Raw genomic sequence first — 24227 nt, 5'->3', positions numbered from 1 at the left:
TTCTAAGGTCTAAGAGGTATTTTTGTTTCTCTTCGACAAATGTCACCGGACAAGAATGTAGCATGCCTTTTTTTTTTCAAGGGCAAATTGACTGTACACCACCGACTACTTACATATTTTCTTTAACATAGTTTCAAGTATTTTTAGCATTTTTCTTGTGCAAAAATATTTTAAAGTGAGTACATTTTGTTATGAAAGGAAGAAGCCCTTTGCATCATGTGTGAAGGGTAGTTTGTTTCCATTTGTGGAATGGAATTTGAATCCAAAAAGGAAAGTGTGATTCAGGACACATGTGAGTGCAGGTGTACCTGTTTGCATTTCTGTAAATTTAGGAAAAGATGCAGCTGCTTTTAAGATGCAAATCTTTTAATCCGGATTTAAAGTCCTAATACTTTCCATCCTGGGGTCATCTGGCAATGTGTAACTGGTTGGAGGATTAAAAAGCAAAACTTCAGATGAGCAATTGCTTAGAAAGCATCTTTTGAATCAAGCTGAAATCCTGTTGTAAGAAAAGTTTGGATCGAGATCATTGGTTTATCAAAATGTTAAAAAGGTTGAGCATCTCAATTATCAGTTGTAAAGCTGAAGCGGTGGCTGGATCTGTTCATCTTTTAACCGAAAGTAGTTCAGGGTTACGATCTTTTCAAAGTGGGACGGCAGTAAAGTTACAATAATAAAACGAATTCCCTTCGTGCGTGCAATACGTTTGGCCCAGAGACCCCCTTCTGGCTCTCCGTGCAGGCGACTGAAAAAGCGTACAGTGAACGGTGTCGCCTTAAGGCGTTGGTGCCCCTACCGTTTCACCGGCTGAACGGGACCGTAAGGCTTGGGAGACAAAACCATCGGCGGAGGGCGGGGGAGCGAATCACAGAACTGCCTTACCGGTCGGCCTAAGGAAAAGCCGGGGAGCGCCGAGGACCGGTGCGCCGGCGGTTGCTCTGCACTGCACGCGCGCTATTTTGTCGCTGCTCCTGGTGCACGCCCCCCAAGCCTCGGGAGCCCCTTCCTCAGCCCTGCCTCCTTTGCTGGCGCCGAACCAGTCCGCGCGTGGGGTACGCGTTTGATTCCCGAGAGAATTTTTCTATTAAGCCCAGAGGATCCACTTGCATAGGATAAGTCGCGGCGAGGGACGCACTACAGCTCAACTCTTGCAGAGAATCAAACGGAGCGGAGAGGACGCGCACCACCGGAGCACTCCCGGCTTATTGCGGCGCACGAGAAAAGGGTGAGCGCGGGGGGGGGCTAATGCCACGCCCCCTTCTCCCCTTTCGGCCCGGCTTCAAGTAAGAGCAGGGGGAAAAAAAGGAAAGCGGCCCCGCCCCCGGGAGCTGAGATAGCCGCTTCCCACTGATGTCAACGGGTTACGTCAGGCAAAGGGGCGGGGCTCCTCGCGCGCTTCTTTCTTTTCTGTCTCGCATCGGTGACGTTCGAGTCTTTCTGAGGCGAGGAGGCCGGCCGGCGCGCGCACGAGGCGGTGACCCGCGAGTTGAGGGGAGGCGACCCGACCCGAACGACCATGGCCGATTACCTGATCAGCGGCGGCACCGGCTACGTGCCGGACGACGGGCTAACGGCGCAGCAGATGCTGAACTCTGGCGATGGGCTCACTTACAAGTGAGGCGGCGGCGGGCGGGGAGGAGAAGGAGGGAAGGGAGACTAGCGTGGCGGCGGCGGCGGCGCCGCTGACTCGCCACGCGGTGTCCGGCCGGGCGGGAAGGTGACGGGGCGGCGCTTCGAGCGGGATCCCGAGCCTGAGTTTCCCCAGCGCGGTGACCCCCGCTCTGAGGTAGCGCGGCCGTAGCCCCGGCGACAGCGGGAGCCCGTTTGAAGGGTAAAGGTGGACGGCGGCGCGGCAGGTGGGGGGGGCCACCTCGGGGGCGACCTGCTCCAGCTGCGAAGCATCGAAAAATGGGGGTGATGCCGGCTGAGGGGCGGGGAGGGCCGAAAGGGAAGTTTAAAAGCATCGTGCCAAGTCCGCAGGACATAAAGTGCGCTTTTTCCTTTAAGATCACCGGCAGCGCGTTATTATGCTGCAGGCTGGTGCCCCCTCCGTTGCTGTTTGGCTCCTTCTAGGTGTCTGTAGGGGAGGAGAGACCCTCACCAGCTTCGCCTGGTGGAGGAGTTTTATACCTAAGCGCAACTGAAGAATGGAATGAAATAACGATTGGAACAATGTGCACTGGTCATAATATGAAATAAGGAGCCTTTAAACTGAAGGGTTCATGACATAATAAATCTAATAATAATAATAACCTCTTTACTGTAACATGCTTCATTGGCTGGGCAGAACTTGTTTCAGAGCAAAATTAATTTTGCAGAATCGTTCTTATGTATATTGCATATTAACAGTCAAGGAGAAGTCCTTTCTGGTCATTTTTAGCTCTCCCTTCTGACTCCTGGCATTCCTAATATTTAAATTTTGATGTTCAGGTAGTCCCTGGGTTAAGAATGCCCAGTTTATGGATGACCTGTAGTTAAGAACGGAACCTATTGTAGCAAAATTCGAGTTAAATACACAATGATCCGAGTTAAATACACAATGATTCAAGTTACTTATGCAGTATTATACAATAATACTGTTCCGGCCTACATACCTTGGGAACAGAACTTGCTCTTAAACTGTGGACTATCTGTACATCCACAAGACAGCTGTTCTACATACCCCAAAATTCTACCCTTTGCAGGCTTATAAGGTAATCTCTCTCTTAAATTTTGTGCTCACAAATGTGAAAGGTACATGCCACTATGAACTATCTTTGTGTCACCCAGCTGACCACTGTCCATTTTTTGGAAGTTATAAACCTAGGGCATTTAATACAGCTTCCCAGGTTACATTTATTTCTACTGAGCCTGGACACAGTATATGCATTACTAAGCCACCTGTTGCTTCATGTGACCAATTTTAGTTCTTAGCTCATAATCCTTATATAAAAAACTGCAATGTTGCATTATAACACCCCATCACATGCTAGGCATTTCTGTTAGTGCAGACTAGTAAAATCAGTTGTACGCTAACAAGGAAGCTAGCATGGAAAAGTACCAGCAACAACCTGGGGAAAAGCCTCAAATTTCAGGAGGCAAGCCCCCGCAGCTTGTCATGTGCTCAATCGGAGCACATGATCCCTTGTGTTTCATGTATTATCATATATGGTTATGGGCTTGTATTAGGTAGTGTGACGTATATATGCTTAACCCAGCCCTCTGATATGCTTAACCCAGCCCTCTGATGTACTCAATAAAAGAGGTTTCCAGACTCCGGTCTGGGCGCTCTCACCCCCCTCGAAGGAGAATCAGTTTGGTGTCTTCTTTCCCCTCACTCGTGGGAGGCCCGCTGTAACTGCGTGAATGTTACACTGCAAGGGATAGAGAATGTACTCCAACCCATGTTCTGAGCATCTTGTGCTAGTGATAAATAAATAGAGCTCTAATAGAGAAGATTATTCATGTAGTTTATGTCTTACCTTTCTGCATTCAGGGAAGTTAACAGTAAAAAAATGATAATCAGTTGTTAAAATTCATGAGAATAGCTAAAACCATGATTAAAGAAATTCACACTATAAAGCATGGCTAAGAGAAAGTTTGTGATTTCTCTCCTAAAACAGAAAGAACAAGGAGTGTATATTACTTATATGGCAGAAGCACCAGCTGCTAGATCTCTTTTTTCAATTCACTCTCTTCTTCTACCCCCACCCCTTCGTTAGCAAATGGTTTCATGTGATCCCAGTTGTTTTGGGGGTAGGGCATGTTTACGCACATACTTCATAAGTTTCTCTCTGACTAGGAAGTCATTTGAGAAAGCGCTCTGAAAATAATTCTTACACTGTAAGTTGACTGACTTTTCTTACCAGCAGTGCTCCTGTCCCAGCCTACCTTAGAGAATTGCTGTCTATAAATAAACCATATTGGTGTGCAATAAACTTTATAGTTGAAAAACCAAGTTCTTTACAAACAATAGGTGTCAGCTGCTATCTACTAATAAATGCAATAAAATCCAATTAGCAAGAGATTTTTCCCATCAAGCTTCTATATCCTTGTCTTTTCTTGCATTGTAATGCAGAAACTGAATTTCTGAATATTGCAGATTTTAGTGTCAGAGTTATCACAAAGTTGTACAGTACAGAGATGGTTAAGACAGGATCAGGTCAGACTCAGAAATTGATACGAATGTTATATGTAAAAATGGCAACATTTAGAAAACTGGTATTTGTAAATGTTGATAGTATAGAAGGTAGACTGGGATTACAAAAATGTATAGAGGTTAAATCTCTCAGTAGTCATTGTGTGTTTTCAGCACAACCCTGGATATTACTACCTCTGTATGGAAATTCTCTTTTAGCATAATATTGAGAAAGAAGTGCAATAGAAGGTCTTTTTAGGACTCCTGGAAGATTTTCAAGTTTGGGTCACAGTTTTGGTTAAATATCAGCTAACATTTCCTCCTGAACATTTTACTAGGGAACTTGTCCTTCCTTAGTGGTATTCCAGGAAAAAAAAAAAAGCAAACATATCATAGGGTATTTACAAAATCTAATTGCATGAAATCCATACCTACCTGAAAGTGTTTCCCTATAACTGGGAAATCTTGAACATATGAAAACTTATTTACTGTCACAACTGGTGTATCTAGTTCAGTGCTTTCACTCTAATTGGAGTAGTTTTCCAGGGTCTTAAGATAAAATCTTGGTCACCACTGCTCCTCAAGAAACCAAGGACTGACATCCCTGTATATGTTCTACTTATAATTACAGACTCTCTCCTTTGAAAAGACAATAACAAAAATAAATGTATACTCCTCAAAATGGGAGTGGGAGTTAGTGAAAGTAGACTATTGTGTCTTAGTAGGCTTGAAACCATCCTAAATCTCTATTAATTAGGAATGTGTATTTTTTAAGAGGTCTTAGTTATGTAACAATTCTGTGGGCTGAACTCTAGTGTTGAAAATAAGTTCTAAAAAACAAATCCTATATCTGAATCTCAGAGAGATTTTCTTGGACAATATATTGCTCCTGATCTCCTTTGAATCCATGGCTTATGTAATGTTAAGGATAAATATTTGCTTTCACTGATATAATTATTTTTAATCCTTAAAAATTGTTCAACTTTTTTGTTCTTGCATTCTACCTCCTCTCTTTTGATAGCAGTGTTAGGAGCATTGAGTGTTATGGATGCATAATTAAATTGAAGGTGGTGTGCATGAGATTTGAGGAAGCCTGCTAGTTTGACTATTCACATGTTTTGGATCTGGCAGTTTTGGCCTTGCATGAACACACACACAGTTCTCAGGACCAAGGTACATATTATGTTGAAGTTCTGTGACTAAAATTCATGACTCTGAAAATCAGCAAAAAACTTGGGATTGAAAAGGAAAATAAGCTACACAAGTCATCAGCAAATATTAATTTTCCAGGGGATGGGATTAAGTTCTGTAATTATTAAAGAGCTTAGATTGTTCTTGTTAAGCAATAACCTTACCAGTTGCAGTATTTTCAGTTTGGCCCTTAGCATCAGAATTTCTGGGATAGGAATAATAGCAAATGATTTCTCATAAGTGTTACAAGGATCCACAACATAGAAGCTATAATTACATGTTAACACGAACAGGATTGATAAGTTAACAAGCTCAATAACATTTTTCTCTCTTCCTTACTCAGTGACTTCCTTATACTCCCTGGCTACATAGATTTTACTGCAGACCAAGTGGTGAGTATGGGGTTGAAGTTTGTACAGCATATTAAAGGAATGTTTTGAATCATCTGCTTTCTTCCTTAATAATTCTAATTTAGGGTCTTGTAACCAAAGAAGTTTTTAAAAATTTCTTTTTACATTCCTAAAGATTAAAAAAAATGTCTACTACCCTTGTTAGCTAACTAGGAATCTTGGAATGGAATATCCTGAAATCATGTAACATTTTGTTATTGAATAATTCTGTTTATTTTAAGGACTTGACTTCTGCTCTAACCAAGAAGATAAGCTTGAAAACACCGTTGGTATCTTCCCCAATGGACACTGTAACAGAGGCCAGCATGGCCATTGCAATGGCAGTAAGTAAACAGAGCTGGAGAGAGGGAAGGATTGACATAGTCTGAAGTGGGGTTGTTTATATTTGGGAAAGGCAGACTGGTATCATAGTAGGTGACTGCTGAGAGCGTTTTCATTTTCGTCATTTGGGTGATAGTCCTAAATGCTGTTCCTTAGGATTTGTGAAACACAGTAGAATTTGTTTTTGATGAAAGATACAAGAGATGGTGCTGTTAATCACATTAGCAAAGAAAACCTTAGAGTCACTGCCATGTAAATCTTAGTGGCAGAGTGAGGCTGTCACTTTCTGTCATTCAAGGTGTTTCCAGGTATTACATGCTCCTTTGCTGCCACCCAGTTGTCCAGGTTTCACTGCCACTTTTTTTTTTCACTGTTTCCTGGTTTTCTGGGAAAGTATTGAAGGGCAGTTTATTATTCAAGGTACAAAAGTCCCAAGAAAAAAGGGAAGCATCTCTAGAGTATTTAGTACAAATTAGATGCCCTCTTTAAAAAAAAAAATGATATAGGATTTGGTTAATGCTACAGACATGAACATTTCTTCCCTCCTGTTTTTATCCATCCATCCATTCCCAAATTAATTGTTTTATTATAGAATGAAAATAATACATTGTAGAATATAAGTAATAGTTAATTCCATAAACTGCCAGGAATGAAAGATTCCTATTGGGAAAATTTTAACTAAAAGCTGAGTTTTACACACATTCTTCAGAGTATGTACTTCTGTCATATCAGTCCTTAACACTATCTCTTTCCAAGATGGAATCTTCTCCTTAAATAATTGCATCAGTCTGTGAAGTATTTCTGCTGAACTTGTTACCTCTTGGCAGATGGCAATGAAGGACCTTACTCTAGTTTCAACACGTGTTTCCTTCTGTATTTGCTCAGCTCACGGGGGGGATCGGATTCATCCATCATAACTGTACCCCAGAATTCCAGGCCAACGAAGTACGGAAAGTTAAGGTAAAGCCAATGTTTCTATGAATGCTTGTGTAAGCTATTGCTGCTGGAATGAAAGATCTGATAACAAGTTGAATAGATAAGTGATTGCATGCTTCCTCCTCTCTTCTTCCCAATTCCCCTCTGTCTTGTGATAGGTAATGTCTTACGACACTTATTAGTTGCATCTAATTAAAGCTAATTAGAGTCTTCTGATCAGAGTTAAGATCAGCAACTGGTGGGCCCTAATGCAGGATATATTTAACTGGTTCTAATTATGTTAGCATTACAGTAACTATAGTTGCTTTTGATGCCTCCTGCCATCTGGGTAGGAGCTTTGGGTTCCATGTATGCACTGTTTTTTGCATGCTGCTTATCTCTGCCCACATATACAGTACATCTGTGTTTGGTGCTTTGGAGAATCCTCAGTCATGTTTCAGAGCCATAGCTTTACATGCTGCAGTAATGATTGTTCGTTATCTCAGAGGATCTGGCTTAGATGAATAGGGATCAGCCTCCTAAGAGTGATATGACCGTTCTTTCCATAGCTCCGTCTGTCTCTCATTCTCTTTTTTTAATGTCCTACTCCAGAAATACGAACAAGGATTTATCACAGATCCAGTGGTGCTGAGCCCTCAAGATCGTGTCCGAGATGTGTTTGAAGCAAAAGCCCGTCATGGATTCTGTGGCATCCCCATAACAGACAATGGGAAGATGGGTAGCCGTCTCATGGGGATTATCTCATCCCGAGACATCGATTTCCTGAAAGAGGAAGAGCATGACCTGCCTCTTAGTGAGGTTAGTGAAGGTCTGAAATTTTCCAGTTGTATATGCTGAAATGTGGGCCAGATTAATTTTTCTTAATGTTTCAGAAGATGCAATACACAAAAAGGAACCAATGCAGCATTCCCTGAATGAAAAGAAAGGATTTTAATCCTGTTGTATTGACAAGAAAAACAGTGTTGACTATATAAAATATATGACTTTATTCTGATGTTTTTATTGATAAAATACCATGTTTTATGATAGTTGCTTCTGAGGAAGGCTTGTATTTGAGCTAAGGCACCTAGGGTTTACTATTAAGTGATATGTATTTATAGTTTTGCGGTATTTTTTTTCCTAGTACCCCCTTTTTAAAATATATTCTGGGACCTGCTCCTGTTGTCCAGAGAGCATGCAGCATAGCATTTGTTTTGCAAGTTAATATTTTCCTTTTCAGCTAGCTGACTTTCTTCCCATTGCCTGATGAAAGCCTTCTGAAATTTGCATTAGTGTAACCACTGTAACTGGACGTGGGGTTTTAGCATTGCAGCGTTCCAATCTGTCTTGGAGCTGGCTCTGATTTCTTGTGCTATTTTTAGATTTGTGCTGACAAAACCTGCTAATGGCATGATTTAATGTTCAGACAGGAGTTGCTTATAACACATTTCTAAAGGATTTCTGATAAGAAGGGAACAGGAAAAGGAAAGGCTACAGTTGCTTATTCAGAAACAGCTTCAGATAGCATTCAGATGATTGAACTTGCCCTGCGATCATAAAACAGTTAAGCAAATAAATAATTCCTGAGTTATTCCTGTGAGGCCAGACATTTTAATCCTTCAGTCTTTGATCTTGTACAGGTAGATAAGTGAGAATAATGTGTGCCCATGTCCAGGCTATACCACTTCAGTTTGTAGCTGAAGGCACTTGTGATTAAGCCTTTGCCATTTAACACCCACACACCCCGGTATCTCAAATAGATTCCAAGGGGAAAAAATCCTACCACTTTTTCTGTAGTGTTCCAGGCTATAAGATTTGTAAGCAATTAATACAGAATAATGGCTCTAGTTTCAGTTTTTTTCTAATGTTGCTTATATTTTTAATAATGAAAAATATTACTAATGGATTTTCTTTTATTTTTGAGATCCCACATTATTTAACTTGTGCTTTTGAAACTGTGGAGTGTGAACTGTGAGCTGTTAAATCTGAAGTTATATCTGAAACTGATTTTTAAAAACTGATGGTTGCATTAGTTGAGAAGCCAGATAGAGACAATTACTTTGAATTGTGTAATTCTTGATTTTGGGACAATAATTATGTCTGGCACCACGTTGCTTTCCTTCCATTATGGTAAATTGCCCTTTTCCACATTAAGCTAATTGTATTACGTCTGACTGAAACCTCTTTGCACTTCCATAATAATAAATATAATAAATGAGGTTTGCTTTGAGAGTCAAATGTAGCCATCCTTGCTCTTAGGGAACCAGACTGACATTTATTTCTCTGTTAGACAGTGCTGCTTAGCCAAGATAGAAAGGTTATTTGCCTTACTTCAGCTTTTTATTTTTCATAGATCATGACCAAACGGGAAGATCTTGTTGTAGCAAGTGCAGAAGTTACATTAAAAGAAGCGAATGAAATCTTGCAGAGGAGTAAAAAAGGTTTGTGGGAATTGCTATAAGATAGTTTATGTGTTGGGTATTACATTATTGCACTTTTCATCCTGCACTTAATTTTATGGCTTGATTTGTTACTGTGATGTAACCCTAAGAATCATGGTTCGGCATGAATCCTGCTAACTTCTTAAGTAAATATGCTATATTGTGCCTTATCAGCATTTTTTAGTGTAGCTCTAGGTTGTTGTCCAGGGCCATGTTGTTTAAAGTGAGGCAATTCAGACATTCAAATACATAGAGTCTGGTAGCATACAAATAGCTGTAATAGATAAATAATCCCATTATCCCTTTAGGAAAAAAATCTAGCTTCTGTGCTCAACTAGTTTAGCCCATAAACTCACTATTAGTAGGTTCATACACTTGGCTGACCCAGGTTTGAATAAGCCATCATGGGTTGTTTTCACAGTAAGCCACTGTCTTTAAACCGTAACAGTTGGGTTCATACAGATCAAAATAAAGGAAAAGCATATTGAATAAATAGTGTTGTTGGACTGTATCTATGAATAGTATTATAAAGAAAAAGAAATATCATTCTTAACTTGGGCTCCCAATAGATATCCTATTTTCTCTTTTCCTTGGTTAATTAATCACCTGTAGTGTTAGCTGAATTAGGAATCAGATGTTTTTGAATCAATTCTACTTGATTAAGCTATTTGGCTGTGTTACTTTAGTTGCCATGTTACCAAAAATAGGGACAAAAAGTCAAAATTATGACTCAGAAATAACAGCAGATTTTTTTCAACTTCAAGGAAAATTGCCAATCGTTAATGAAAAGGGGGAGTTGGTGGCCATAATTGCCCGCACAGACCTGAAAAAGAATCGGGACTATCCCCTGGCTTCAAAAGATACCAAGAAACAGTTGCTCTGTGGGGCAGCAATTGGGACCCATGAAGATGATAGGTATCGTCTTGATCTGCTGGCGCAAGCTGGAGTGGATGTCGTTGTATTGGTGAGTATTAGAAATAGTGGGAGTCCAGTAAAGAGTAGCAAAGGAGATATAGTTGAACTTTATGTTAGATGCACTTTGGTGATTAGGTGAAATTACTGTAATTGTTTTAGGTCTTCTGAAGGATTAGGAGTTGCATTATTGAAAGTTGCTGATCGATTCAATGAGATCTTATGCAGAGTTGCTTCAGTTTAAATTCACATTAACTAGTAGCTAGAAAGAAGAACGTGGCAAGTGTTTGTACAGAATGTTGGACTCCTCCTTAAATAAATTTAATTTTTTAAAGGAACAATACAGGATTCATTCTTGTGTTTCTGGTTTTTTTTTTTTAATCTCAGGATTCATCTCAGGGGAATTCCATTTTTCAAATCAATATGATCAAATACATCAAGGAGAAATATTCTCATCTGCAAGTCATTGGAGGCAATGGTAACTGTTAAAATTTGGTTTGTATGTTTTTGATGAACATTTTGCTGATTAAACTGAGTCCATAAATGTGCTATGGATGGGGAGGCCACCTTACCATTTGCATTGATATCTTTATTATCATTATTATCCTAAAATTACTAAAATGTGACAAATGAAAATGGAAGCTAGCAGTATTACAACACTCGAAGGGTGCTCTAATAGAGATCAAATAGTTCCTCTTTAATCTATTAGTGAAGATACCTTGGTTGAAGAGAATAGTTCTCTATCCTAATGATAATCATCCCGATTTTCAGTGGTTAGAACTGATTCATCCAGCACAATCCAGCAAGAACTGGAATTTGACCCTACATTTCCAGTTGATGGTGTGATGGCTTCCTCTGTAATCTGAAAAATGGGCTTGTGCATTTGGGCCTGTTTGTTTGAAAGGAGGAGCCATTTCTTGCAGACTTGGGGTAGAGTGATGGTAGCTGCTATGTGACTGGAGGCCAATTTTCTCATGCATTTTCTCTCCCTTTTCTCAGTGGTGACAGCAGCCCAGGCAAAGAACTTGATTGACGCTGGGGCTGATGCTCTCAGAGTTGGCATGGGCAGCGGGTCTATCTGCATCACACAAGAAGGTAAAGAATAGTGTTGCAGACCATCGATCTGATTTTACCCTATGGATTGCTAGACAAAAATATGTACAGTATTTTGGGGAGGGGGGTGCTCAGGGGGGTGGTTAGATCCAATTCAGTCAGTCATAATTCTGAAGGTAGGCTTCTACACTTTTGCCATAACAGTGGTATAGTGGCTGAGATGTTACTCTGAGCAGCTGAGATAGAAGAGTCGGTCTGTGAGCGTGGATTGTGTGTCAGATCAACATTGGAACAGCAAAGAGAGGCTTGCTGGGTTCCTAAAGTCAGGGCTGTTTCACAGTTGGAGGCATTTCCTCAGGCTTACCCCCCTCCCCCCTTCTTGCAGTGATTGGAGTGTGGCCTGGCTGCACAATGCCAAGTTGCATACTGGCATTGCGTCACTGTTCAGGAGAGCGTTGCTTGTTCCTCCCTCTTTATCTCTAAACTGTGTGTGTTTTTGTCTTGTTCAGCTGCTCCAAAGGTCCCTCCAGACCTAAAGTCCCACAGCCCCAAATGTCCTTCCACGGTCACTGGCGCCTATAGTAAGTCATTGCCCCTTCCCTGCCCCTTAATTTTGTGGCTTGGAGGAAGGCTCTGATTGGCTGCCCATTATCTCCTCCTGCCCCTCTGCTTGTTTGAGAATAATCTGGTCATAGACACAGTTGGGGTCTTGTGGCTTTGGATACTGGTTGTTAAAGCTGAGAAGCTTTCTGTTCTGCGTCTTTCTGAAAGCAGGGTTCTAATGTTGTCGTTTTTGGTGCTAGCAATCGAAAACTGACATTTAAGAAGGTTCCTTTGCTCTCTTCCTTTTTCTTTATGGCCCCAAATTCTGTAATTACTTGCACATAGTTGAACTATGAATCTGAATCTCTTGATGTCAAAAGTTAAATTGGTTTAATTTTCATCTGTATGAAATGCAAAATAGGTAATGTGCTACCTCTTTCATATGTTAAATTGGCTATAATATGAGTTGGTGTAAATTCACGTACTAAGATTTATGTTTAGCGGACACACTGTTAGGGTTATTGAATACTTATTATGTTCTGTAGGCCAGTTCCAAAGAGAAAGAGTGACCCCGTCTTGGTGTTTTCTTTATAGAGCTACACAGGTGGTCTTTTATACCTGCCAAAAAGATCTTGTATTGCTGAATTGCTCTAGGCAGTCATTTAAATGTTTTAATTAAATATCTACCTCTGTAATTTAAAATGAATCATTATTCAGTTAAGTGATCCTTTGTAGGCAACCTTTTCAGTATTTGAAATACCATAATTACTTTGTGTTTCCCATTCAAGATTTTTTTCCCTCTAAGATCTTAACTTCCAGTATGAAAATGGGCTTCAACATATTTTGCTGTGCAATTGTATCACATCATAGATGTTTCTTATTGATCAAGAGACTTCTTGTAGGAAGAAGTGATAATTGTTTCCCTAAGAATTTCCCTAACCTTCCATTTATGAGAGGTAGCTGTTTGCTAGATATTCCCCAGATAATTGTAGAGTTTTTCTTGTGATTGACAATCTTGACTGAATCTACCAACTCATATAATTTTTCTAAACAGAATAAAACTAGTCATTTCAGATAGCCTGTTTGTAGATTTTTAAAACATCTAGAAAGATGTTAATGTTGTTTTGGGCTGATGATAGCTGAAATTATGTGGTCTCTTAAATTCTGGTATCACATTTTCTTCTGATTTTGAAAATGTAGCCTGAAGAATGCTAATATTGTGGAAATAATCCAAGAACTCTCAGATTACTGAATTACATGTCTTCCCATTGTCCACTTATTTTTAATGTTGTAGATTCTTGTGATACAAAATAGGTACAATGGATTTTTTTTTTACTTGGTACTATATTTTTCTAGTTTGAGTTTAATGTCAGATATATATTAAGCCAATTAAGACATGTTTAGTTTAAGGAGTTGCTACATTCCCTCCCATGTTCCCTGAAGCGTCTGTGAAGTACTGCAAAGCTCTATTTAGTAATATCTAAATATATCACAAATTCAAAGTATGTTTCAGCTATCTCCCATTGAATTACATTCACACATTACGCTTATTTACAAAACAGTTGAACAATTAAACTGGGTGAATGTGTTCTGCATGTGGCCACTGGCTCATCCTGTGAATGGGTGGAGAGACATGGTTTCTGTCCATGCTTTGACAATGGTTAAATGTGCCATCTTAGTAGAGGAAGTGTGGTACTTTTGACTGCCACAAACCATAGTATATGCTTCTGGTTTGAAATAGTTTTGTTTTACATTATGTAATGTAACATCATCTTGGGTTCAGATCACATACTTAATCATTGCCAGACCATGAACTGGGATGTGCAAAAGCTTGTGTAGGAGAAGCCGGAGGCCATGTGAATGACACATGCATAACATGTTTGCCACTTAATTATTTTATAGTTCAGCATGATCTGTGCATAGGCCTAAATGTTATGAGAAGTTGGGCTGGAAAATATCTTTTTTCCTAAATTCCTGGCAAATCACTGCCAATCACTATAGACAACCAAGGGGGTGAGTTGAAACAGTGGCCTGCTTGGGGTCAGAAAGTGCGTGCATCCTTAGATATTGTTAAGAATTCTGATCCTAAATAAACTGTCACAGACGTGGCATGGTTGTTACCAGTATTTTGGAGATGGTCAAAACTAAAACAGGCCATTATGAGTGGTCCACTTCCAGAATGGTTGGAGTGACCCTATTACAAGATTGGAATGTTATATGATAAAACATCTGCACACCGGTTATTAGAGTGGCTATATGTCCAGCAAGAATACGAGTTGTTTTGTGGAGGCCCAAGACCACAACAATCTTGTGCTTAAACCATTGTTTTCCCAATTAAGCAAAGTTCCTTTTACATACTGCCAGACCTCTCCCTTAAGGGAGATTGTTGTAGCCTTTTAGACAATTATGAGTTTGTTCAATAAAAGACTATATCTACCTATTTTGTATCTCTTATTTTTGGAAATTTAAATGGTTAAAACAGTTTCATACCAAATTACTATGGCAAATTTCAAACCCTGCTTTGAACCCAACACCACCTGTGTGAATCATGAAGCTGGGAACTTCTCTCACTCCATGGTACCATATACTAATTTTTAAAGGGTTGGTCTCAGTGTACCGTTGTATAGATATCAACTTGCAAAACTCAGCTGCTCAATGATTGCTTTTCTATTTTAGAGATAACTGCAAATTTTATAAGGCTGTGCATGCTTTAAAAATTATTTGGAAAAAATGCTTTGAGCCTTGCATGACCACATCTTTCTACTATTCATTCAAACGACTGCATCTTTTTTCATGCTCTTATGGAAGCCTGAAGAAAGTGGGCTCCTTTAACGAATGGCAGAAGTGTGCTGAACTCATGCAAGGTCTAAAGCAATTCTTTCAAACTATTTTTGAAGTGTGAGCAGCTTGTGTGTTTGTGTATCGCTTGATAGGTTTTAAAAGTTTTTAACATAAAAAACTCCTTTTTAACTTTTTTAACCTTAACCTTCAATATTGCCTTTGCAAAAATGAGACCATCTCTTTAGGACTAACGCTGTTTTGATTTTGCTGGCAGCCCATTTCATGGTTGATTTGAATTCCAGTTCAATGCAGTTGCTGTAAAATTGAAATTGGTTGGGCTGCCTGTCCTTGGCCCTAGAAATTGAAAGGACTGTAACAGCTGAGTTAGTGCAAAAGTGTTTTGTATCAGGTCCAGTTCCTTGGTGAAGCACTGAGTTGACTTTGGCAGTGCAGATAGTACTGAAACTCTGCATTTAACAGGAAGTTTGTACTCTAATTTTGCACGGTCATGACTGAATCTGAATCACTATTCTAACCATAGTGGTGAAAAAGATTTTGAGTTAAAAGTCAGCTGGGGAGAATGTCCTGTTTGGTGGGAGGGATGGGGCATTTATGTCAATCTTTGTGCATGGCCTTCACGATACAACATATAGTTACAATCTGTGCATAGTGAGGCACACAATTGATGCAAAGTGTAAAAGAGCCCCTGCAGATATATTTTGGAGATCTTTTGATGATTTTCTCTTCCTGACTCATTGTGAGCTTTAAGCAGATGACATTTTGCTTTGGTTTCAGGCACCCTGTGTGCCAGGTAGCTAGCTTGATAAAAACTTCAATGCAAGATGCTGGATTCTGATCATCAAGTAAAAACCAAGTTTTTATTACAGTCAGACAGTGACTAATACTATGGCTGGAGAGTGCTATCTGCAACTAGGTTGACTGGAACCAACTACTAATCATCATACATGCATGGATTTATAGCTGCCTCTGGGATATTACCCTCTAAGGTTTGCCAGAATTGGAAAGACGTATGACTCCCTCGATGCACCCTGGGAAGAAATAGCTGAAGGATTGAGTTGCTTTTCTTGGCTCATGCTAAAAATGCCACGCACTTTGAGAATCCTTACATGTTAAAAGAGGAGTTCTCATCTCTCAGAAGCCTGCTGTAGAATAAAGATTGACCTCTTTTGCTTCTTTTATCTTCATCTGTCCCATCCTGTTTAGTCTTAGCGTGTGGTAGGCCTCAAGCCACAGCAGTCTACAAAGTGTCTGAGTATGCTCGAAGATTTGGTGTGCCGGTGATTGCCGATGGAGGCATCCAGACTGTTGGACACATTGCTAAGGCCCTTGCACTTGGAGCTTCTACAGGTGAAATTAGAGTTACAACTTATTTACTATTACTAACTTTCAGCTCATGGGATCATGATAATTTCCAGTCACAGTTTTTAGAAGGGAATGGAGTTGTTCCCGGGTACAGGGCCATAATGATATCTTGTACTGTACTGTACTGTATTACCATGTTTGTGGCTTCAGTGCATGTCTGGGAACCATGCCTATATTGGGGAACTTGTCAGGAAGCATAATTATAGATAGCACTGTATGTTATGATAGCTGCAGAGAAATACTTACATCATATCCATATATGTGCCTTTGGAAAAATGGATAGGTTTTCATAATATGCAGGCATAGATGGGTGTTGATAAGCTACGTACGTCTACCTAGTTTTACGTGTATATACAGCACATGGATGCAGCCAGCTGATATCAGAGTTAACCTACTTCCCCAAATTCCTGTCCTGTTTCCTTTCCACTTCTTTCCACCGCGCCTCATGTACTGTTGCTTGTATTTGTTTTCACTGGCTCCAGTGATGATGGGGTCCCTTCTAGCTGCCACCTCAGAAGCCCCCGGGGAGTACTTTTTCTCTGATGGGATCAGGCTGAAGAAATACCGTGGCATGGGATCGCTTGATGCGATGGACAAGAACCTGGGCAGCCAGAACAGATATTTCAGGTAGGAGGGATACTTTGAGAGCACTGTGCCAGCAAACGAATCCACACAGAAAAGGGAAGGTATACGTAAAACTGAAGTTAAAGGACTCTGTTTCACCTTTATAGGATTGGCTTCCTCTAGGAGGTTGTCAGAATGCATTTCTGAATACATTAATACCTTTGGACAGGTATTTAATAATTTAGGTGGGGGAGAGGAGGGGGATTTGTGATGTACAGTTCTTTTTACTACTTTGTTTTCGCCTTTAAAATGTTTATTTCCTCATCTCTTTCAAGATAATTAGTGGATTGAACAATCACAGTTCTGCAGTTCTCATAGGTCTTTTCTGTTGTTTGTTCTTCTCAGTGAGACAGATAAAATTAAAGTGGCCCAGGGGGTCTCTGGGGCTGTGCAGGACAAGGGCTCAATCCACAAGTTCGTGCCATACCTGATTGCTGGCATCCAGCACTCCTGCCAAGATATTGGTGCAAAGAGTCTAACGCAGCTGAGGTGAGAGCATTAACAGTTTCTCCGTCATTACCCTGATCTCTACCTCAGGATTATTTTGGAACTGTTGTTGGCAATGGCCATATGAATATGAGGGAACACTGGTGTTTTGAAATCTGTGGAGCAAGACTTCAGTTCCTGTTACAGATTGATTTGGGTTGGTCAGACAACTGCATGGTTATAGTTCTTGTGTTGTTCCAAATGCGAGATTTTTGTGGCAGATTGGGAATTTCATTGTTCCTTCCTTTGATCACTAGGGCCATGATGTATTCTGGAGAGCTGAAATTTGAAAAGAGGACAACATCTGCTCAAGTGGAAGGAGGGGTTCACGGCCTTCACTCGTAAGCTTGTTTTGTGCACCATTCATTTTGAATAAGCTGAGAATTCAAAATGTTGATTCTGCCAGTTTTCCCACAGCAGAGGCAGGGCATTCTACACTGCCTCTCTCTCTTCCCGGTGCTCTGGAAGCAGTGCTCAGAAAAGTTCTTGCATTGCTTCCTGTGGCAGAAGATACCCCTTTCCCTGTTCTGGCCCTGCCTTGTTCCAGAGAACAAGCATGCCCATCCACTCTGCCAAGGACTCTCTTAATTGTGGCAGATCCCCAACTTCCCCCCCCCCTTTTTTTCTTGCTTTCTACTCCTTTTTGTCTTAGACAAACTCAGTGGATTTTCTGGCCTGACCAGCAAGCTGACAGCAGCAATGCACTGCTGTGAATGAGTTGGAAGTCTTTGCGGGCCAGTCTCCAGCAATGCACCAGCTTACCTTTTTGTCTCCCCACTCTATTCTCCTTAGGAGAAGCTAACTAATGCTGTAGCTGCTGAATGCCAGCCATAGACCTCATAAACCTCACAGCCGCCAGAGAGCTATTGCTGCTCCTCTGGAGATCTAGTGGGTGTCAGCACCAGAAGTAAAGGAAGCCAGCTGTGCCAGGTGCCCTATCCCCCTACCCTTTACTGAGGGAATAGCGGCCTCCAATCTCAGCTGGCTCCACCAGGACTCCCTCCCCAACTCCCAGCCTTCCATTCCACAGAGACCTCCAGGTAAATTCACAGGAAGCCAGGTCATCCCACACTTGTTTGGATTCAGGCCCAAGCTAGTGAACACCCGTCCCAAAGGGGCCAAAAGAGCCAAAAATACAATTTTGGGGCTACCCAACTGTATCTCCTACAACTGTCAGCCCTCTCCTCAGTCTTACCAGCCATTCTTGGCCTTCCCTCCCAAAAAGAGGTGGCTCCCTGCTAAGACCACCCACTATCCATCATGGGAGCTTCAAGCCCTAACCCAAGTCTTGTTTGAACTCTCTTGAAGTGCAAGTCAGCTTTAGAGCATCTGATGTGAAAAATGGCATTCCTAACAACCATATCTTCTGCCAGACAAGTGTCAGAAAAGGGGAATTCTCTTACAAGAAAGAATTCCACATCAGCCAGCCAGGCACCATCACTACCTAAAGTCAGTCTTTGTTATTAAGATGAATTTGTTTTTTACTGGGGCCAGAAAGTGGCCCTTTTGCTGCCCAAGACCTAGTTAGAGAGGGGATCAGTATAAACTGGATGTGAGAGGAGTTATCAAGACGAGTGACAGAGGATTTCCAAGTAGCCAACCATCATCTCATTTCCTTCCTTCCACAGCCACAAGGCCTCATCACCTGTCATATCAAGAGGGATCAAGAAGGCTTGCCTCAAACTAGCCTACAAAATGCAGAATAAACTTGACCCACTTCACTAGATACACCATCACCAGAAATACCTTCCTGGGAGACATCTGTAGGGTTGTACAGGGTCTTTGGGGTCCTGGCCAAAGCTTGGTTTTGCAGAAGGGGTTGCAGAAAATCGTTTCTAGCTAGGACTAGGTGCTCTCCAGACCCAACCACCAGGAGCAGCTGAAGTATTTCCACCATAGAATGCCCTGGCTTCACCAAGATATGGACAAAATGAAAAGAGGAAATACCCACCAGGGATCTCAGCGATATTTGCAACCAAAAGTTCACCCCCTGACATGTCTCTTCTAATTTTCTAATATGTTATTCCTACCTTTTTCAAACTTTTTATTCCTTCGAATGTGATTCCAAAACTGGGAAAGGAGACCTCTCTTTCCTGAAAGCAATGTCAGCCCCTTTTCTAGCTCTGCCTCTGGAGTGAGTGGGAGAGAGATACCCACTGTAGCTAGTTTCTGCTAGAAAAAGGACCTTCAGGATAAGTCCAGTGTATCATTTACAGCTTGAACCAAGAATCTCCTCCCTGCAAATGTATTCCAGCCCATAACTAAATCGTGGCCATTGATAATGAGTCATATAGGCTGATCATTTGACAGCAGGAAGGCACCCAGGAGCTGCTTCAAATAGGATCAGAAAGGGCACTCTGACCATCTCTTTTCGTTTTAACGCTTCCACCATTATTTAATTTTCCCAAAGAAGCTGTTTAAAATACCTGCTTTACAAGTTAAGCATCTGCTCTTGTTAGAAATACCCAAACTTGTTCAAGTATGCCAAATAGAGAAAATGTCTAATGCTGATCATGGCAAAGCACTTTGGAAGATGCTAAGACGTTTTCAAACAGCAACAACAGAGCCTGAGAAAATATGGAACCTGTTCAGAGACATTGTGGTGTAGTGCTCTGAAGTGCTAAATTAGGATTGGGGAGATATAGGTTCCAGTCCCCTCTCACCTACAGAGGTTCACTTGGTGACCCTGGGCCAGTCTTTATTTCTCAGTTCAACCAGCCTACAAGGACTGTAGGGGAAAACGTGGGAAATGAATACCTGAGATGCTGCCTGTAGGAAAGATGAGATGAATTACTCGCTGCCCCAGCTTTATATTGGCAGCTGTGTGGTAGAACTAAGCTGCCCATTCATATTCATTGGTTATTCTGTATTGGTTAAATAATTGTGTCCCTGAATGTTGAGTTAAATGTTAACTTAATCACAGGTAGATTAGATGTATACATCATGCTAAATCATGGTCTAATGATTTATTGGCTAGGATCATATAACAAAGACACAAAACAGACCACGATGGTTGAGTTCATACAACATAAGCCAAAGCCAAACAAACCACATTTTGGACTAGAATGATAGATGAATTGTTGTAGATGAATTAATGAGACGGAGCAGGCCTAAGACTGGATCCAGTACTGTAATTATTTCACTGTATTTTATGTGGGGCTTTTATGAGTGGAATACCGTAAATCAAACTCCTATAGCCTTACACTTTATTTGCTTATTAATTATATGTACATCCTGCCTTTCTTTTGTGTAACTCAAGGTGGCCTATGTTATGCTGCCTCCTCCTGTTTTCCCCACAGTAATACCCGTTAGATGGGTTGGGCTGAGTGCGAGCGACTGGCCCAACTCACTTCGCCTAAGCGGGGACTTGAATTCAGAATCTCCCAGCTCCTAGTCTAGCACCCGAAATGCTGCATTTGAATGCTCTCTAAATGTACTGGGGTGGGGACGAGCTGAGTGCTTTGTAACTCCCTAATTTTACTGTTGCTTAACACAGTTCCTTTCATTTCCTAGATACGAGAAGCGTCTTTTCTGATGACGGTCCCGTGCTCCTTTCCAGAGCCTCTTTTGCCACGTGGGGCTCCTGTAGCCCCGATCATGAACTGCTCCCTTCACAGAAGTGCCATTTTACTAAAGGGGCAGAGCTGCGTGCCATTCCCCGAATCATCAGCTGCTCTGACCAAGGCTGAATAGAACTTATTCCAGAGTCGGTGCTGTATGCGACAGAAGCCCTGTAGCTGTGTTCTTGCACTATTTTTACAATAAAACTGGAGGAACAGGGCCTTGTCCAACTTTTTCCAGTGCATCTGTGGATGTTTGATATCGGTTCAGCCTGTCTTTTCTGTTGGCAGTTTCTAGAGAATTTGATAGCTACTCTCAAACATGTATCAACAAAACTTTTCATATCTGCGTACAGCCATCCATTTTACTTTCCAGAAAAATGATTTTCACCCACCCCCAGCACAGATGTTGCAACACACGCACACCCTGCCACATTCTTCTTAAAGTCATTCCCAGCTGTTGCTTTGTTCCATATGAGAGATTATTTTTTGGAAGCAAGAGTCTCCTGCTTCCAGAGATTGTTTCATCCACCCAAAAGCGTGTCTAAAGAATTTACACTTAGTGGATACTCAGAATTATATGAAAAAGGCATCTCTTGCTGCTCCAGCCTAATTTTCAGCTTTTAAGCAGAATGTACTTTTCTGTTTTCAAAGCAGGTAGATTTATCATCATATAAGATCAATGTTAGTGGGAGGATTGCTGGTTGTTGTTATATTCTTAGGCCTAGTAGCAGCTTATCTGCTTGTACAAGAAAGATCTTACACTTTTATGTTACTCCCAATGTGCATATTGGCATGTGTAAATGAAGCACTAGCAAAACTACAAATTTACATAACTAAGAATTATGAAATAAAGGTGCTTGAGTCCTTTCCAGGAAAAGGTGATGTTTAAAAATGCTTTTTATAGATGATCATTGCTGTCACACAGAAGAGCATTCCTTAACACTGTGTGCACATGATGTATTTTTACATGTTTTATCAAATATGGACAAGTGGGTTCAGGTCTCTCAGAATCTTGGAATGCTGTATTTGTACTCTGGCCCATTACCCAGATCCTTTGTTCTTCAGAGTTGGGGCTATGCTTTATTTTGGAATGGATCTACAAAACAATAGAGCAAGACACGCATAGACCTCTGGCTGCTGTCACAGTAGCCTGTAACTCTGGCAATGTAACTTTAGGAACTCTCCTTTGATAAAATCACAAGTTTCTCAAATTCAGCCTGTTCTTGTTTCTATGGCCCTGGGAAAGCTAATAGTGAAATGGTTCTTGAGTAATGTTTCTCAACCTTGGCAACATTTAAGATGTCTGGACTCCTAGAATTCCCTAGCCAGCATGCTGGTTGGGGAATTCTGGGAATTGAAATTCAGATATCTGAAGAGTTGCTAAGGTTGAGAAATACTGTTCTAGAGGATAACATGGGAAAATGGACAGATGTTTATTTGGTGACCTATGGAACATACGTTGCTTATGCAAATTGGAGAGCCAAGTTAGTATAGTGGTTAAAGGCACTGGACTAGAAACTAGCAGACCGAGTTCTATTCCTGCCTTAGACACAAGGCCAGCTGGACCTTGTCAGCCCTTCCTAACCACTTCCAAAAATGATGTCAAACCAACTATGTGGACTTGTCTCCATAGTCACCAGGAGTCAAGACTGACTCAAAGGTAGTAAGAAATGCAAATCATGCAGTTTCTTATAGGAATTGAACAGAGAATTGACACTCAGATTTTTTCCTGGGGTCTCTTTTAAGATCTTTAGCAATTTCTTACCCATTTGGCTGCACAGAATGAAAATACCTCAAGTATTTAAGGTATGTATCTCAATGGTTTATACCATATTATAGTGATGCATTCCTTAAAAAATATTTTGGGGAAAGATGTATCAGTAACTTGCAGATACCTTGTGGAGTCCTTGGTGCTCTCTGAGCTTGGTTGCTTGACTGCAGACATTTCATCCCCCAACTAGGTAACATCATCAGTGCTAGTAAGTGTGGGGTTTGCTCCCTGGTTTTTTATACAGTAGATTGCCCTGCCAGTGTTTGTGGGGGTGTGGTTTTCTCCTTGGTTTGTTGTTGTTAAGTCGTGTCCGACTCTTCGTGACCCCATGAACCATATTGCGCCAGGCCTTCCTGTCCTTCACTGCCTCCCTGAGTTTGCTCAGTTTCATGCTCATTGCTTCAGTGATGCTATCTAACCATCTCATCCTCTGCCGTCCTCTTCTCCTTTTGCCTTCAATCTTTCCCAGCATCAGGGTCTTCTCCAAAGAGATCTCTCTTCGCATTAGGTGACCAAAATATCTGAGCTTGAGCTTCATTATCGATCCTTCCAATGAGCAATCAGGGTTGATTTCCTTTAAGATTGACTGGTTTGACCTCCTAGCAGTCCAGGGGACTCTCAAGAGTCTTCTCCAGCACCACAGTTCAAAGGCATCAATTCTTCGGCGCTCAGCCTTCTTTATGGTCCAGCTCTCACAGCCATACATTACTACTGGAAAAACCATAGCTTTGACTATGCGGATCTTTGTTGGCAAGGTGACGTCTCTGCTTTTTAATATGCTATCTAGGCTTGCCATAGCTTTCCTCCCAAGGAGCATCTTTTAATTTCATGGCTGCAGTTTCCGTCTGCGGTGATCTTGGAGCCCAAATAAATGAAGTCTGTTACTGCTTCCATTTCTACCCCTTCTATTTGCCAGGAATTGATGGGTCCAGATGCCATGATCTTAGTTTTTTTAATGTTGAGTTTCAAGCCAGCTTTTGCACTCTCCTCTTTCACCCTCATCAAGAGGCTCTTTAGTTCTTCTTCACTTTCTGCCATTAGGGTGGTATCGTCCGCATATCTGAGGTTGTTGATGATTCTCCCTGCAATCTTAATTCCGGCTTGTGATTCTTCCAGCCTGGCATTTCTCATGATGTACTCTGCATATAGGTTAAATAAGCAGGGTAACAGTATACAGCCTTGTCGTATACCTTTCCCTATTTTGAACCAATCGGTTGTTCCATGACCGGTTCTAACTGTTGCTTCTTGGCCCGCATAGAGATTTCTCAGGAGACAGGTACGGGTAGTTCCTTGATTATTGTTTTCTACTTGTTTGTCTGGTGTTAATCCCTGCTTTGAGCATGAAACCGAGCAAACTCAGGGAGGCAGTGAAGGACAGGAAGGCCTGGCGCAATATGGTTCATGGGGTCACGAAGAGTCGGACACGACTTAACTGAACAACAAATCCCTGCTTATCTGGGTGTAGGCTGCTGGAAAAGATGTGTTCTGGTCTTTTCGTTTCCTTCTTAGCTTATTGTCTCTTTTAAACGGTGTGTAAATGTGGTTTACTTCTATTTGTCTATTGATGGCTGATGTGCCTGAGTGCCAATTCTTTTCTATTGGTACAGATTCCTTGATTTAATGCATAAAATGCCTCTCAACAGGACTGCAGCACTTTGGATTAAAAGGCAATTAGCTGCTCAGTTACTTGCAGGTGCCCTTGTGCAGCAGTGCCTA

The 24227-nt window shown here is 41.2% G+C and overlaps 1 protein-coding gene across 5 annotated transcripts; it reads left to right on the top strand.

Annotated features, from left to right (window-relative positions):
• The first annotated feature begins 1405 nt into the window (after positions 1-1405).
• IMPDH2 (inosine monophosphate dehydrogenase 2) lies at positions 1406-20968 on the top strand. 5 transcript variants are annotated; one of them, XM_088134476.1, is made up of 16 exons: positions 1406-1614; positions 5652-5700; positions 5940-6041; positions 6925-6999; positions 7567-7773; positions 9308-9395; positions 10160-10359; positions 10695-10785; positions 11307-11402; positions 11870-11941; positions 15909-16052; positions 16550-16694; positions 17037-17180; positions 17435-17518; positions 18806-18940; positions 20691-20968. In XM_088134476.1, the coding sequence occupies exons 1-15, from the start codon at positions 1517-1519 to the stop codon at positions 18900-18902; spliced, it is 1692 nt and encodes a 563-aa protein (XP_087990602.1). In that variant the 5' UTR covers positions 1406-1516; the 3' UTR covers positions 18903-18940; positions 20691-20968. The 5 variants fall into 5 exon arrangements, with proteins under 5 accessions (XP_087990602.1, XP_087990601.1, XP_025024414.1 ...); XM_088134475.1 differs by having other exon boundaries at positions 18806-18945; XM_025168646.2 differs by lacking the exon at positions 11870-11941 and having other exon boundaries at positions 1407-1614; positions 18806-18945.
• The last annotated feature ends 3259 nt before the right edge of the window (positions 20969-24227 follow it).

This window comes from Python bivittatus, unplaced genomic scaffold (genome assembly GCF_059951505.1).
Source record: "Python bivittatus isolate LINGU-HERP-01145 unplaced genomic scaffold, Pbiv_v1 ctg000080_np1212, whole genome shotgun sequence".
NCBI classification, from domain to species: Eukaryota; Metazoa; Chordata; class Lepidosauria; order Squamata; family Pythonidae; genus Python; species Python bivittatus.
Note: the sequence above shows the minus strand (reverse complement) of the source record. Positions and strands in the feature narration are given on the sequence as shown.

Bases quoted from the DNA above. Each gene is read 5' to 3' on its own strand.
- IMPDH2 (XM_088134476.1), top strand. From the start codon at position 1,517: ATGGCCGATTACCTGATCAGCGGCGGCACCGGCTACGTGCCGGACGAC. The intron at 7,774-9,307 runs GTTAGTGAAGGT...TATTTTTCATAG, and splicing joins ATGACCTGCCTCTTAGTGAG to ATCATGACCAAACGGGAAGA. The intron at 11,403-11,869 runs GTAAAGAATAGT...TGTCTTGTTCAG, and splicing joins TATCTGCATCACACAAGAAG to CTGCTCCAAAGGTCCCTCCA.